The sequence below is a fragment of the Nipponia nippon genome, unplaced genomic scaffold (genome assembly GCF_047370975.1).
Source record: "Nipponia nippon isolate SJK-2023a ecotype South Korea unplaced genomic scaffold, ASM4737097v1 scaffold_7, whole genome shotgun sequence".
NCBI classification, from domain to species: domain Eukaryota; kingdom Metazoa; phylum Chordata; class Aves; order Pelecaniformes; family Threskiornithidae; genus Nipponia; species Nipponia nippon.
This window is the reverse complement of record NW_028262391.1, coordinates 11,474,311-11,490,911: the sequence shown is the minus strand read 5'-3', so window position 1 is coordinate 11,490,911 and position 16,601 is coordinate 11,474,311. Positions and strand designations below refer to the sequence as shown.

The following is a 16,601-nucleotide window of genomic DNA, read 5'->3' as shown; positions in this document are numbered from 1 at the left end:
GCAGTGTAGGATACAAGCTTGGACTTTCTCTGCTCCAGTGTATTTTGACAATTCTTGAGGTATGTCCTACCTGTAAAAAGACTCCAGTTTCTTTCCTCTACTTTTCCCCCTTTGGTCTCCTGAAGTTATTCTGTAAGCTTGCCTTTTTTTTTTTTTTTGCCCCAAAAATATTATTTAATTATGTACATATGCTTTCTGGTTTTCTTCTAAAACTGTAGCTTGGGTTAAAACATGCACATATTCTTCACCTGTATTTCTGAAGAACTGAGGTACGTTATGAAGATTTGTTGTACAATGCTGGTTCTAAAAAACACGGGAAGAACAAATATTCAGAGTGTACATGATTAAGGAGGTATTTTTACAAAGAAGTCACTGTAGGCCTGACAGTTGGTACCAGTGAAAAACAGCTGGGCTAAGAGTATCTTCTTGTTATTCCACTTAAAAATGAAAATAGCAAGAGGTGAGGCATTCCTGGGCTTTCCAATGTTTCTCAAAACGACAGCGTGAGAGTTCCAGATTACCTTTTCATCACAGTTGTAAATGAAATCTGTAAGAAAATGAACAATGCAGGAAAAAAAGCTATTATTTCATGAGTTAACTTTTTTGTCAAGAAAGAGAAGAAATTCACAAGGAATTAAAGTAAATCAGAGAAAAGAAAGTTTTAGAAATTAAGGCTAAAATGCAAGCTTTTCCTGTGAAAGATCTTAAAAAAAACTAAAACTCATAAATCCCATCACTTCAGTAATTAGAAAACACATAGACAAACTTCTAGAAAAATACACTGACATCCAGCTCTGCTGTGATGCACCCCTTAGAAATACATAGCCCAGCTTCTCAGTAAGGCAGACTGCCTAGATCCTCAAGAGGTTAAACCACTGAATGATTTGAAGTCCAGTCTTTAAAAAAGACTATGCTGTCAAAGATTAGTTTCAGACATTAATTTCTGCCACTGATAAGAAAATGATAACTGCCATTTCCAAATTCTTCAAGCTTTCAAGTCCTGAAGAGTCGAAATTGTTTGTTCCCTTGATGTCAGGAAGCACCCTTTGCCCAAGTCCAATCCTTTTCATGGAATAATATAGGAAACATATCTTTGAATATATTCCTTCTGTAATAATGGCCTTGCCATGTTTTGTTTCCAAGACAACAGCAATAAAGCACTTCATTACATACTTCAGCTCCTAAATATTACAATAACAAGCACCATGAAGAAAGTACATACAGGTCTTTGCCCATTTTTGTGAAGCACACAAAATCCATACTGTTTGTGTTGTTTTAAGGACAAAATGTAATCATTGGTCAACATGACCTAGATTAAAAAAATTAGTAAGCCAGTTCTAATCTTGGGTGAAGAGTTGTTCCTAAGATTTTTGTTTTGTTTTTATTAAAACCTGAAAGGGAAAGAGCCAAGTATCTAGATGGTCTTGGTCTCACACTAAGCAGAGTATTATCAAGGGCATGTTTTGATCCACCAAGCAAATCAGGTATCTTTAAACAATTGTTAAAATAATACATTCAAAATTCTCCTCTCCCCCTAGTAAAAATACCATAAGTATTAAGTACTCAGCATTCACATCCAGCCCTTCAATATTACATGCATATCTAATCAAGCAAAACACAATAAGAAAATATTAAATAGATGGCATTAACTTGATCAGAACGGCTCACACACCAAGAAGGATTATAATGGTAGGATGTTATATGGGCTGGCTGTAAGGAAACAAATAAAAAACTAAACTCTAGTGTGCTGAAAGCTAATCTTTGGATTGCCTATTTGTTTTTCTTCTCTTTTTGCTGCGTTCTCTTAAGTCTTTACAACATTATAATATCATTAGAATTTCTAAATCACAATACGTAGGATCCCAAATTAATATCAAAGCCAATCAGATGGAGGGAGGATACAATATACAATTAAAGCTAGCAGGTCTATGGTGACACCAAGAATGAATACATCAAAATATATCCAAATGCATAAAGAGTGTTTACATTCTTGAAAGCAAATGTAAAAGTCAAGTACAACCACCTACTCATCACTAATAGTCCAATTTCTCACAGGCATTACAGCAGAGGTAGGCACTGGGGAATGACGGGAGGCAGTAAATAATGACTTTATAAAATAGTCATATAGAAGCTTCCGTATATCCGAATGGTGTGAAAATACAAATTTTGTTAGCTGCTAACAAATGCTGCTTTTCTGGCTGAGAAACAAAAACCCAAAGATTAACTGCTTTACTGATTATCAGTTTGCAGCAAGTAAATGAGAACATTCAAAGTCCAGTCCACTAGTATATGACTCTCACTAGTAGTTAATACGTAAGCTTCAATGATGCCTCCGCGACACCTTTAGAACAACTGAAATTAAAAATATGTCACTTACTTCTTGCAATACTTGTCCAAGCGTCTCCCGGCTGTGAATGCGCTTCCTGTTGAAAACCAAAACCACACTTATTTCTGCACAAAGTATTGAGGGATCTTGTAAACATCAATCATTTATCCCACTTCAAAAGGAGAAGATTGTTATGCTAGGCTTTGTTCCACATCCTTATGGAATCTTGATGTAATTTTATGGACTCTTAATGCAATCTTACAGAGTCTACAAATTCTGGTTCAGACCTGTTATTATTCTCATCAGGAGGAACTACCTGCAATAAGGCTTGCAACAGATTGCAGCTTCTCAAAAAACAACCCTGTTTACTAAAAAGCTTAGTAAAATTTCAGCATAAATCCTAATATCTGGACATAGCTGATACTCAGTTGCTGTAGTGCCATCTTCTCCAGCACTAGACATCTGTTGTTCAGTAACTGATACAAGAAGATTACAAATACTTTTGTTTTACTCATTCTTCCAACATAGTCAAAGCGGTAAGCAGTGCTTGCAAACATAACAGCAATACAAAGACTTCAAAAAAAAATTATTTTCTATCAAAAGTGAGAACATGTCACTACAGTTATTGTTTCCAAACATCCTGTAATGCATGCACTAAAAATACTAGAAATGCAAATAGAGGGCAACATATTTTTACCTGTCTATTTTCGTGGCTATGACCACTGTAAAATTGCCTTCCATATTGGGCAAGTATGTAGAAGGTATAATTACGTAACTTCCTGCAGGAAGTCTGCAAAGTTGGCTTACTTCCTGTGAATAGCAATGGGGTACACAGCTAACCAGGGGCTCCAAGTGTAGGAAAGAGGAAGTATGTGGTTTCCAGCTGCTGTTAGGCACCTGCAAAAAAGAATGAAAACATGCCTATCTTTTCATATATTGCCAGCCTGACAATGTTAAATCCCTGGTATACCATAGTATGGTATGTTCCATATCTATTCCACTCCAAATACTCACTCTTCTTTACAGAGCTATATGAGAGGGATGGGAAGGCTTCCAGAAAACCGAAATGGTGGTATTAAGTACAGATAAATCATTCCTACCATGTTTATAGGCGGTTTATACAACCCAGTACCCACATAGTTCAAAAGCTTTTTCTGTTGTCTAATCTCACTCTTCCTCACTGCAGCCTAATGCACTTGTTTTTCACCCCATGGATATAGTGAACAGACTATGTCCTTCCTCTTCCTAGTGGCCTTCCCTGTACTAAAAATTCATAGTAGACTTCTCCTCAGTCTCCTATAGGCATGAAAAATGTCCTTCTTTCAATCTTTCTTCACATATTGTTATTTGAATCTATATGATCACTCCTAACGCCCAACTTTAGACTCTCCATTTAAGCAACACCTTTTCTGAAGCACGTTTTCTGAAAATAAAGCTAGCTTTCCCTGCAAAACAGCCACCTAACCAGAAGCTTCCCATCCTACATTTATGCAGTTGATCACTGGCACATACATGTAGTACGTTGTATTTGTCCATACCAAATCATATCTTGTTTTGTTTCAGATTAGTTGTTCAACATATCAGTCCTTTTGAATTCTAATCCTGCCTGCGGATCCAACACTGCTTGCCAATGGACAAGTAAATAATTATTAAAGATGAAGAAAGTAAGTTTCCATGATCGATTACCAAAAAGTCTGGTCCTCAGTCACTAAGACACTGAGAGTTCTGTGCAAATCCTCAAAAGAGTTCATCATTTCTAAAACTAATTTGGAACATTGGAAGGATTCAGTGGAAGCAATTATCTGATTACCATGCTACCCAGCGTGCAGTTATTCCGTATCTTTCACGGGCACTACTTCACAGGACCAGCCTGTGTTTCTCCTAGAAGCAGCGTGTCCCTTGCCAAGTGCAAGGAGCACTGAACTAACTGACAGGCTTACCTTCACGCTTGGCAAATGCACAATCGAACTGACCAGAAGTAGTCTTACCTGGAAAATATGGAAACCTATTGGACGACACTTGCTATCTTGGCAGTGCTGACGGAGGGTAACTTTCACACTGCTTTTTCCAGGTCCTGCAGGAATGGAGAGGGGAAAGCAGGGATTGATATGGAAGGAGGGGAAGTTCCTGCTACCTCCAGCACTTTGCCCATTTTTCCAGCATCCATGCAGCTGCACTGTCTCCCATTCACCTGCTGGGAGTTCTTCAGAGAGGGCAGCATTTGCAGGTGGCGGTTTTAGCTCACTATCAAATGTAAGAGAGAAAAGAAACTAAATGTACAAAATCTGTATGATTTCACAAAATCTAGAACACCAGCTCACAAAAACGAACTAGTATTATATAAACTTACATAAATAAAATTCCTCCAAACTTTCAGCATCAAGAAAAAGAGAACTGTACAATTCTATGTCCTTAGGTAATCCACAGAACTCCACAAGAACAACAGAGCATATACAAACCATGCACTAAAACCAGACGGATTTTTGTACGTTCATGAAGAAATGCAGCTTACACATTTTTCCTCAGTACTCTTGTGCTATTTGTCCTATTCGAAAGTGATACAACTGACAGCAACTTCTGGAGTACACATCAGCACCTCAGTAAGTCCAAAGCATACATGGCATTATTTTTTTATATTCACTACATCTTTAATCAGATGAAATTACCCTTTTACCTCTGACGTGATCATGTAACATTTCAATCTTTGCCCAGCACTGCTTTTCACAGCCATATGAACAATTTGGTATCATCATCAGTTGTGCAGCGTTTGAAATCCTATTTCAACATAACACCTGTCCTTATTTCCAATTTTCCAGTTGGGAACATATAACAGCTGTTGTGTTATTCTGTGATTGTCCATTCTAGACACATATCCAGGCTGGCACCTCTGTTTCAGTCTAAGGAAGTGTTATACTTAACAGCAATAATAGAAATTTTATTGCATCACTGAAAGTGCAACATGCTGTACAGATGAAATATGTCCAGAAACCAAATATATTGCCAGTAAGAAGTACACGACTTGCACCCATGCAGCAAAATTAGCCCCATAGTTTTGCAGACCTTTATTTGGTCTAAAACTTGATGCCATCTTGCTTCCAAATGCCACAGAGTAAATGATTAATGCATGTTCTGGCTTTGTAGTGTGATTTGCCAGCTTCTCTCCAAGGAGATATGAGTCGATAGCGTACTACAAAAAATCTGAATAGCTTTTAAACATGTTGCCAACAGCATGTTTTGCCTCTGCATATAGCTTACCCGGCACAAGCTGTTAGACAACCTCACATTTTTTCAGGTTTACTGGGAGAAGGTACAACTTTGCTGACTCCACACAAGTACTCATCACCGTGTCTTCTTAAGTATTTATTTCAAGGCCATGGTCACCAAGAGAATTGCTCACAAATAACTGACTTTAAAGTGTTGAGATAGCTAGGTAGTCTGCTACAGTTAAAATAATTAAAAGTAATCAGAAGCTACTGGACTGACATTCCTGATATTTTCTGTTGGATAAGCAAGCATTGTCAAACAGAAGGAAAAGATTGTTCTAAGTCTTTTATAAAAGTCTATTTTGTGTCACAAGTTATGAGGAAAGATCAGCTAGAACACAATATGCAGTGATCCTTCCAAGAATTTTATCGTAATGCTGGTAAACTTCTTGAGGCCTTCACAATTAAGAAGTTCAGCTGTATTGTCAGTGTTGAATGCTTTAATTCAAAAAACAATTCTTCATTCAGCTAAAGAAGACAGCATAAACATCAGTCCTATTTTCCACACCTGTCCAGGAAAGATGAGCCGTGAGCATTGTGTCATCCGAGTCCACTGCTGACACTCCATTTGCATTTGAAACTGTACTGCTCACTAATAACAACGTTATATGTCAGGCAATCTGTTAGTATGTGTTTTCCAGCATATATGATAATATATTGCTGTCCTTTTCTGTCGCTGATTGCAATAACAGCTGTTTTTAACTTCTGTGGCACATCTTCATTTTTTCCATACATTAAGAAAGAACTTCCACATATTGAGAAACATGTTCTGCACAAACCTATTCAGTTCTTTTACAAAACACACACTTTCTCAAAACACTGGGCTGCCATTTAAAGTCAAGATGCTACTCACCTGACTGCTTCTGACTGATATTTTAACAAGAGGTAGTAGCAGCTTCATGAAAAAAACAAGGAGAGAGATCACTACTTACATGAATTCAAAGACAAAACAAGTGCTGTTACTTGGTACTCTGCACAACCCTTCAAAACATTTTGAACATTTACACTTAGTGCTATACTTCATATATTTGTTTATGTCAACGACTGGAAGAAATTTTTTGTTTTGTGTTAAACCTACCTGAGAGAGATCCTTCCTGTTGAAAATACACGAAGCAAGAAATTCCCTACTGCATCTTTCAGAAAAGTGCTGGGAATAACAAGATAAAACCCAGGCAAAAGGTCACAGCATACATGCACTTCTCTATCATAGGAATGGCAGACGGTACCTACAACTGGAGGAGCAGAGAGGGTCTTTGGAAGGTTAAATCGTTTCTTCTCCACCTAGAATAGATGCATAATGATGTGTGGTGTTTTAGGAAAAATGAGGAGTTTTTAATAAAAACGATCAAATATTGTTTAAAATGTTTTTAAACATGCGTACATTTACAAAAGGAAACAAGGAGGAGAGTATCAGCAGATAAGCTGAACATCAAAGAGGAGTAGGAAGAGTTAATATTCAGGAGGAGTACATTTAGGAATAGTCATCAAATAATCAGCCTGAAATGTCATGCACTAGTTTGGAACAGTTCCAAAAGTTCTGCTACGTGGCACTCAACGATAAGAAGAAAGTACTAGTCCACTAATAGTTTGTACAGACAGTAACTGCATTGTGAGATAAACAGCATCATTCTAACGTAAATCAGAGATGTAAAATGTGTTGAATCATATCGCTGCAGTAGGAAATGAATGATTTTACTCAGATGTTTCAGTAATGCTTTAAAACTTCTATTTGCAAAAAGAAAAACGTCACTCCCGTATTACCTTCCAGACATGCAATCCCACAGCCTGATAATTCTTCCCCTGTACACCGCCAGTCAAAGATAGATTTTCCTCTGCCAAGTGAGTCAGATTTTGAATTCTTCCAGCCCAGTCAGCACTGTATTTCCTATGTTTCTGCAGCAGAGCAATGCACACCTCACTCTTTTCACAGACTCTCAGCCAGAACTTAGGGTTGGTAGGGAAGCTGCTGTTGTTACGGCAGCCACCTGCAGACTGGCCTCTCACCCAGGATCCAAAAAGATTCTGCGAGTGATACAGCACTTTCTCTAACAAAATAAGAAAAACACGGTGCGGATTTCAGACACCAGAGGCTACTTAATTTTATACAACCCATATATGGCAGAGATCCCCCAGCCCAAGAAAACATGCTGTCGTAGCCCTGACACTTTCTGCAAGCAGATATTCATGACCAAGATTTTGAGGCATGAAAATGAATGTCACAGCTGGTAATGGCAGATTGATGACATGATTTTTACAGCAAGACACTGTTTCTAGAAATCTGAAGTTTATCTCCCATTAAAAAAAAGTCACAAGGCTGTCCAGAACAACAGTCTTATAGAGAACACTAATCTCTCAACCAATTAGCAAGTAACTAGATCTCAGAGAAATATCAAAGACTCCTCTAAAGATCTTCAATTTCCTCTTGTCTCTCTGTTCTTCCTAGTAGAGACAGAAGAGGCCTATGGGTCTACAGGAGAGGGAAAGGCTGAGAAAGAGACTTTATGGTCTAGTTGCATCCATTTGCAATTCAAATCAGTCCCTCCCATTGACATAATGTTATTTGTACAAAAAAGATGTTTTCTCATACCACACCTGTATAGAGGCTCTGAAGTTGTCCTTCCTCATTGACTGGAAATCCCATGGTAATCTCATCAAATTCCCTGAAAAATTCCTCTTCATCAACCCAGAATTCTCCCTCTTGGATCTGTGAGAGCAGTTCTGAGGCAACTGCTGGATCTAGCTGGCTCCATCCTTGACCACTGCACATAAGACAAAAGTCAACATTTAGTTCTTTGCCCAATAAAGTTCCATAACACTGTTCTATCAAATATCCTATGGAGCAGGACAATAAGAGGTTTCTTCATTTTATTGTAAAATACTTGCATTGAATATTTCTGCACACATGTTGCTAGTGAGTGAGAGGGATAATAGAAAGTATCAATCACAACATACCAAAGAAAACTTTGAAACAACCTAACACTAGCTAGGGTACAGCAGCATGCTTTTAGGTGAAATAGCTACTTTGCTTACGACAGGACAGTCCCAAGTGCGAGAACAAAATAAAGATTTTTAACCATTGTTAAAAATAGTGACAAAAAAGTAAAACAAGCTGCACAGTGACTGTTCTGAAAGAATTTTAATGCTGTATAGTGAACATCAAAAATGACTCTTGGTACAAAGTAGCCGGTTACCCCCATGAATCTGCTGGCTAAGTCATGATAAACCAAGAATTTAAACACCTCATTATTTAGTGCCCATTAAAAGCTAGTACCTTCAACATTTTTGATTGTTTCACTAACAACAAAGAACAGTTCTGCACTTGAATAAAACAGGGCTCTAAGGCCACTCAGTGAAATGCTACCTTGCAACTACATGGCAACTTATCGTTTGGCAAAGAAACAAGAGACCAAGTGTATAACCAAAACTCTGCCAAAAGCAAAAACCATCTTAAGTCTCAATTGAAGTGACTAAGCCAACTTTTTAACTCATGGAAAAAAACCTATTTCTCTAAAATGTTTATTAACACAATCATATTGTTACCACATTTTAATGCTGAAAGCTTGCTCCTTGGGTCAAGAATTGCATGTTCTTTTGTGCAGTCTAAATACGCTAACACTTGTCAAAATAAGCCAGTAGGGTCTGCCCTTTCATTCTTGTTATTTTGCTATATGAACCGCTAAGCATATTTCTGCATTTCCTTTAAAACAGATCTCTTCTTTATATTGACTTGATTCCAGCTTCTCCTACTCATATTAATCTACAGAAATGAGAGCACACAAGCAAAAAATGTAAGCATCCTTCCTTCTGCTACATTTTGTTTTATACATACTCCTTTGCTTGTCTTCTGCAACGGAGACAAGATCAAATGAGAAGAGCCGAGTAAAGCTGAGTGACTACTTACAAGTCACAAACATCTTATGAGCAATGATACTTACGTCAATTGCAGAACAAAAATCAGAGACGGAAAATAAACCAACATCTTACGTTTATCTCTACGAAAAGATACGAAGCTTTGATAAACAAAAGAAATATTTGTTATTAAAAAAATTTAATTACCAGAACTAATAGATCAAAATGCCTAGCCTACTAGCCTTAGAACCAACGAGCTACGTGAACTGCTGAAGTCTCTAAAGGATTGCATACAAACTGAAGTCCCTCTCCTCTGCTATTGCCTATCAGCAACATTCACCTTTGCAATACATAGCTATGCTTTGTGCCTCAGAACTTTCACAAATGATTTTCCAAATTAAAATAAACCTACTCACCCCTCACACCAGGGACCTCTCCAGCACCGCCTCCCCCAAGGATTTCGTATTCGTAGTAGGCAGATTTCCTTGCCTGACACTTCAGACAGATTCAACATGTCTATCACAATAAAGGCATGAAATTCTCCGAGTTCACTTGCACCTGAATAGAAAAAAAGCATTTAAAAGTAAGCAAAAGAACCTGCTCCATATTTTACAATGAATGACATTAAACTATCCTGTGAAAGAAGGCAATTTTGAGATAAAATAAAATTGTTTTTAAATCGGTAAAAAACAGCATAAAAAGCCCCAAACAGTTCATTTTAGTTGTGACTATATAGAAATAAAATAAATGAAAATTTTAAAGCGTATTAACTCACTACTTGATCTCAAACATCTACAAATTCTCAGTGCTGAAATTCATTGGGGTTTTTAAGGTTGGTTTTTAGGTGTTTTTTCAGGGGGTGAGGGGTGTGCGTTTGTTTTTGAGAACTGACCATATTAGCACCGAATATAAAAAGCACTCCTCAAAAGCATCCTCCATCCTGAACTCAACAACATCCTTAAATCTTTACTTATCCAAGGTTATATAAAATTGCACCATGAAACTCGTATGCTACTAGAATCAGCACTATGCATTTGCTGGCTGCCTTGTGCTCTGAATCCTGTTAAATAGAGACATTTACTTTTAAAATGTCTAGAATTTTACTATTACCTTGTCTGGAATTGAGGACTGAGCAGCTTATTACGCACTGTTCCTTCAGATTCATTAATCTTCTAAACACTGCTTTCTCCAAAACCATGCCAGTCTTCTCTTTCTCCATGTTTCTTCCAGGACCTTTCAGGGTCCATCTTTCAGCAATTCCTCCAGTCAGATCAACCAAAGCATCTGCCACCTGTCCTGCCCACAACTGTTCATAAGATCCGTGCACTCTATTAAAAAAAAACAAAAAAAACAAAACAAAAAAAAACAAACCAAGAAAGCTTCTACAAACAGCAGAACTAAAGAAACATGGTTCTTATGTACTTTCAACCCCACTGTATATCATAGTCATGACTGTACCCTACCTCATATCCCCAAGTAGGCAAGAGAAAGCACATACTATTTTATTTACATGGAATACAACATGTAAAGAACATGTAAGCCATCAGACATTCCACTGTTTAATGGGAAGTTTATTACAATTAATTCCATCCTATACAGAAACCGCTCTAGTCTAGTACTAGTCATTTGTACCTTATTATCTGTGCACTACATCATCTTTCTGATATACTGATTGCATTCTGTACAAATAAATAACATTTCTTCTTCTTCAAGTATTCTTTGTTCATGCTGCACAAAGAACCAGAGTAGCAGGTCCTTCAACAATTTAAGTAAATCAAGAGACTACCCTACCTGATGCAGCGGATGCAAAAGATAGTAGAAGAAATCAGGACTATAATAGAATGATAAGACAAGATAGAACGGTAAGACTCTACAGAAAACAAAGAAAGAATATTACCTTCAAACCTACAGAGAAGCTTTAACATGCCATTGCTGCTTCACAAGGACTGCTCAACATATCTACAGTTGAATTACTTCATACTTAAAGTCTTTTTCTGCCCTCTGCTGGCAACCACACAATCTTTCGTCCAAGTTCTTTTGGACATTTGATGCCTATCTTACCAGTGCACTTTGGCTCCAAATTGTTTTGTCCATCTAGGCAGCATTTTGATGGATATGTCATAAAACATAAAATAGCTGCATTTTCAAACACATCAACAATATGGTTGTTTCTTCTCAAAATAATAAACTACCAAATTAAGCAAAAGCAGCAGTGAAACTCATACGACCAGAGCCTCAACTAGCATAAACTTAGGTAATGTTGCTTTCTACGAAAATATTTGCATGCTTGCTGCTTTTCACTGAGCCCTCAGCTGCACTAATAAAATATTTTCCTTTAATAAATTAGATAACCAATGGATAGTGACTTAATGAACGTCATTTGACTCCTGGTAAGTCATTGCAGCTCTTACTTTTCATCTTAATTCTCTCCCTAAGACTACCTTACCTCATATGCATCTAGAAGCACACCTTCCAGATCTACAGTTTAAAGAGCAACTTCTGCACAACCCAGTATGGGAAAGCCAGCAGCCGTTGTACTTTACATTGAATAATACACAGATCTATGCCCAAAGCAGTCAGATAAAATAAGTAAGCAGAAGGTATACAAGCATAGTACCTCCCTTTACTCCCCTCGATACCGGTGTTCACATACTTTGCATAAGCTTTTTCCAGCAGTGGAAGCCAAAACAAATCCTCTGTCTGACACTGGGAAAAGCAGAGTTTACCACCAAGGCAAGGCAAGCGATCGTCGATGGTCACTTCCACCCAGTGCCCGAACTGCCAGACTCGACAAGTGAAACAGCCTTGATACGACTCATCTGTCCAGCTGGGCTGACCTGGAGGGATTACCTAGATGACAAAAGCCAAAATCAAGACAAATAATGATTTTTCTTTTTTAAACAAAACCAGTTTAAAATATGCTGAATATTAACTGTTTGTAATAATAACAGGAAAAAAAGTCACAACAAAAACAGTAAAACTAAGCATAATAAAACTGATACTCAGTTTTGAGGCCTGGGATTCAAGAGCCATATACAAATGTAAATTAGGTGAAGAAAACTTCTGAAATACAAAATGAGAAACTTCTCTATACCTTATTCAGTAGGTATTTACTCTTCTGCAAAGCAACACAGGCACACAGGAACCAACAATCTCCCAAAATCCCTTGCTTCACTTGCACATCCTGCGGATTGTTTGAAAATAACCGAGGAGTAGAACAAATATCCTAAAATTAAAAGAAGGGGAGTTAAAGCCAAATCCTGTAGGACAGTCTAAGGACTTCTGTGTTTCAGAAAATGGGAGGGCTCCAGAGACCTCTCACAAAACAAAGGCATTTTTACCTCTAGAACATTTCCTCTTCAGACACAGCCTAAGCACACAATAACAAATTACTGCCTTGTGGCTATTTTGCAGGTACTTTGTGTGAAGCAAATCTAGTTCCCACATGGATTTTAGTACACAAATGTCACCATCAGGTGCAACCTTAGCAGAGGCACCAATAAGTGAAAGACAACATAATTCATCAGCTCCTTGCTAGACACATGATCAAGTGTGATGGAACAAGTGCCAATCACATTGCACTGCACAGCCCAAGTCATGAAAAATCTCCAAATTTGTGTAGGAGAAAAACCTTCCCTAGGGCAAATAAAAATAGATTACTTGGTAGCAAGAATTAATTTCAAATGCAAAGTTCTGAACACTTAATGAGATCTGAAAGTAAGTTTTTAAAATGGTTCTTCTCTCACCTGTAAACACTGCAAGAGATGGAAATTAACTGATCAGCGCTCAGCAGTAATCAAGGTGCAAGGTACAAAAGCAGAAAGTTGCACACTGGGCTCCATGAAGTCATTTGTTTGTCAATTCTATCTGATAATCAATAGCTCTGTCACTGTTCTACAGCCATCCCCAGATGCAGGGAAGAAAAACAATACCGCTAAAACACAACAGGCTTTTTTTCTCCATTACATTTTTATAGCCTGTTTTCGCCCTCCACACAAAGGCAGTATCAGAAATACTTCACTTCAAATGAATGTACTGCAGAAATGTATTCTAAACTTTTTAGCTCTCATGTGGTTTGCTCAAACCCAGCTGTAACTTTAAAAGCAATAGAAGTCATATGACAAGTTACAGCCTTAAAAAAGTTGTCTTTCTTGTTATCAAAGAAATCAACAATCGCAAAAAAAAAAAAGCAATATCCTTCTGAAAAACTCTAAAATCCAGTTATTTGTTTTCAAGAGTTATGCAATACATTGAAAAATTTGGGAATAACATCATGCTACTTTTAACTTGGTATGCATATTATTTGCGTAATGAAATATATTTATGATAAAATATCTGAATTTCTACTAGTGCCAAGAAATTCAAAAGTTCTACATCAGGATTTAAATCAAACCTACAAACAAGCACCCAGACTTAAAAACTATAACATAGACATTGTTAACATTGACATACATTGATTGGTTTTATCAGTTCTGTATTTTTAAACAATAAAAACACCCAGAAGCAGTCATTCAATGCTAAAAATCATTTAAATACCTTAAAGTTCACTTCTGCTAAAACCATGGGGTTTTATATCTTGAAACTCACCTTAGGTCTCAACCAAGATATCTCGCCTCTGAATTGAGCAAGCGGGGTACAATAATCAAAAAATATAGAGGTATCACTGGCTGGAAACGTGGGGTCTGCGTAAAGGTCTCTTTTCACGATTAATTGCTTTTTCTCTCCCAGCATTTTCAACACAACCTTAAATAGCTTTGCCGGCTATTTCCATGACTTTATATTGCCAAACACCAACCTAGAATGTAAACGAGCATTACTTGGGAACCATAACTGAGAAACAAATAAGCAAGACATTTATTTAGGAAGAGAAAGCTTCTCACTCTTTCCACGGAGCACCTTGAACCACGCCATTGCCGGCTTCTTTCAGCACCTGATACCACCCTAGAGAGCCCCCGCTCTGCTGGAAAAGAGAATGGGGGTGTCAGAGGGTCCTGGGTACCGTCCCTCAGCACAGCAGGCCCCAAAAGGAGACCCACACCCAGGAGCCCACTTAGACCCCTTCCCTCTACGCGTACCCTCCCCAGAAGAACCCCTCCACCAACACCCCCCCCAGAAGAACCCCTCCACCAACACCCCTCTCCTCACAACCGGCCCCGACAAGGCCCCCTCCACACACACCTCCTCCCCCCTCCCCACAACCCCCCCACCCGACACCCTGCGCCACAACGGGCCTCAACCAGACCACCTCCACAGACGTCCTCCCCCATCCCCGTCCCACACCATCCCACCCCAGCCATCTCCTCACCGCCGGGCACGCCCCGCCGCCATGCCGGGGCCGGCCGTTACCGCGGCAACGCCGGCCACTCTCTCACCACCTCTACTCCAGCCCAGAGATAACGGATTGGGCCGCCGGCCAATGAGAAGGCGGCAGGCGGGCACGTGGCGCACGCACCACCAATGAGGCGCCACCGGCAGCATGAGGAGCAGGGAAGGAGCAGGTCCCAGCCTGCCCCGCGGCGGGCGGGCGGAGCGCTGAGGGGAGCCGGGTCCGGGGCGGCCCGGGATTGAGGCGCTCAGGGAAACCTGGCAGAAACTGGAAATTCTCCTCCTCAGAGCCGGAGGAGGAAAGCTTAATGGTCACCTGAACAGCTCTTAGAGGCTGAGGAGAACGAAACCAACCTCTGTTTTCATGAAGGTTATGACAGGAACAGTCAGAGAAATTGTTGACCCGCGCAAAGCGGTTTCCTGAGATAATGGCAAAGATCACGTTTTTGGAGTTTGTCCAGGGGCTGAACTGGCAAAGGAAAGATGTCCTTTCTTATACTTTGATAACTACTACTGCCTAGTAAAATAGAAAAAATACATTAAAAAATACTGACATGCTATAAACAAAGAACAACGACAAAGGAAAGAAATGCAGAAATACCCCTTGCAGGCCATCCTTGAGTAAACCACTGCTAGTGCCCAGGTCTTTGGGCCAGGTCAAGGCATACTGAAGCAGGCTGCTTTCTTTTTCGTATTTGGGCCTTTTATATTAGTGTTTCTCAAGAAGTTGAAGTGTGGTCAAGCAAGCAGGCTGCTGAGCCGGCGTGAGAGGACACGATGTTTACAAAAAAAGCTGTTTTTCACGCTCACCTATAGTGATGGGTTTGAGTCTAAGGGTTATATCGCCTGGTCCTTGGGTAGAGAGGTTGTCTTAGAACAAGAGAGATCCACACAAAACACTGGTCTGATTTGTTTCTATCAGAAATGAATGCAGAAATCCTCCTCTCAAACCTCTGCCTTAGCAGAATGGAAATACTCACAGGTACCTGCAACCACCAACTGCTCCATAAACACATTCTCTGCTCCTTCCTTATGCCCATTGTACAGACATAAGGCTTCTCCACTGCATACAGCAAATTTAATGAACAAACAAGACTTTTCACGTTCGAGTTTTGACCCTTTTGGGAGCAAAGGAAACCTTGCCATCACTAAGAATAAAGACCCCTCTTGTCTACAGCTCATGCAAGAGAGCTGCAGCTGCACGGGCTGCAAGTGAGCTGACACAGGAGAGGTCTGTTGGGGGAGAGAAAGGGGAAAAAAAAGACCTCTGTCTCAGGAACAGTGAGGCTCTCATCTGTGTGATTTCACCCTTGCTGCTTTCTTTAGGAAACGGCGATCACAGATCACAACTGCATAAATTCCATTAAAGGACAGATTCTAGAAAGCAGTATGAACGTTGAGCTCTAACTGTAAATAGAGTAGATCCAACCTGGAACAGTGAAGTAGTTAAAACACATAGCAGTATTTATTTATGATGCTATTAGAAGAAGGAAAGAGATGGACATTATCTTGGTCTCTAAGATATCCGACATGCTTTTCTTGCCCCACTGCAAAGTTGGAAATGGGCAAATTCATCCATTATGCAGCTGGTGATGTTTTTTTCTATTAACCCCAAACTCTTTGGAATAAAAGCAGCAGAGAATTTTCTCTGTTGCCTCTTGGCAATCCTGCTAGATTAAAATATTCCTGAAGATAGAAAGACAGGTCTATTTAGACAGTAAGTCTTGAAGAGAATATTTTAAGACAAAATGACACTTGCTTTTCTGTCAATCTGCTTCTCAGTCCAGTTTACATAGGTGCTTCATGTTTCCTTGTAAAAGAGGAAAGCAGACACCGAG

General features: G+C 39.1%; 1 protein-coding gene across 2 annotated transcripts; it reads right to left on the bottom strand.

Moving 5' to 3' along the window:
• Positions 1–143: 143 nt before the first annotated feature.
• CAPN10 (calpain 10) lies at positions 144–14,180 on the bottom strand. Of its 2 annotated transcripts, XM_087739407.1 has the most exons (13): positions 12,092–12,200; positions 11,230–11,269; positions 10,549–10,766; positions 9,855–9,996; positions 8,182–8,348; positions 7,351–7,634; positions 6,668–6,870; positions 6,443–6,484; positions 4,315–4,570; positions 3,024–3,223; positions 2,378–2,423; positions 522–547; positions 144–303 (listed from the first exon to the last, which is right to left on the bottom strand). In XM_087739407.1, exons 1-13 carry the CDS (start codon positions 12,096–12,098, stop codon positions 225–227), a joined length of 1,710 nt encoding a protein of 569 aa, XP_087595533.1. In that variant the 5' UTR covers positions 12,099–12,200; the 3' UTR covers positions 144–224. The 2 variants fall into 2 exon arrangements, with proteins under 2 accessions (XP_087595533.1, XP_009466691.1); XM_009468416.2 differs by lacking the exons at positions 6,443–6,484; positions 11,230–11,269 and adding exons at positions 12,533–12,664; positions 14,026–14,180 and having other exon boundaries at positions 144–547; positions 12,092–12,288.
• Positions 14,181–16,601: the final 2,421 nt, after the last annotated feature.

Excerpts from the sequence above, each read along its gene's own strand:
- CAPN10 (XM_009468416.2), bottom strand. The coding sequence starts at position 14,169 with ATGCTGGGAGAGAAAAAGCAATTAATCGTGAAAAGAGACCTTTACGCA. Across the intron at positions 12,289-12,532 it reads GTAAATACCTACTGAATAAG|GTAATCCCTCCAGGTCAGCC; the intron begins GTATAGAGAAGT and ends TTTGTCATCTAG. Across the intron at positions 3,224-4,314 it reads TAGGTTTCCATATTTTCCAG|GTGCCTAACAGCAGCTGGAA; the intron begins GTAAGACTACTT and ends TCTTTTTTGCAG.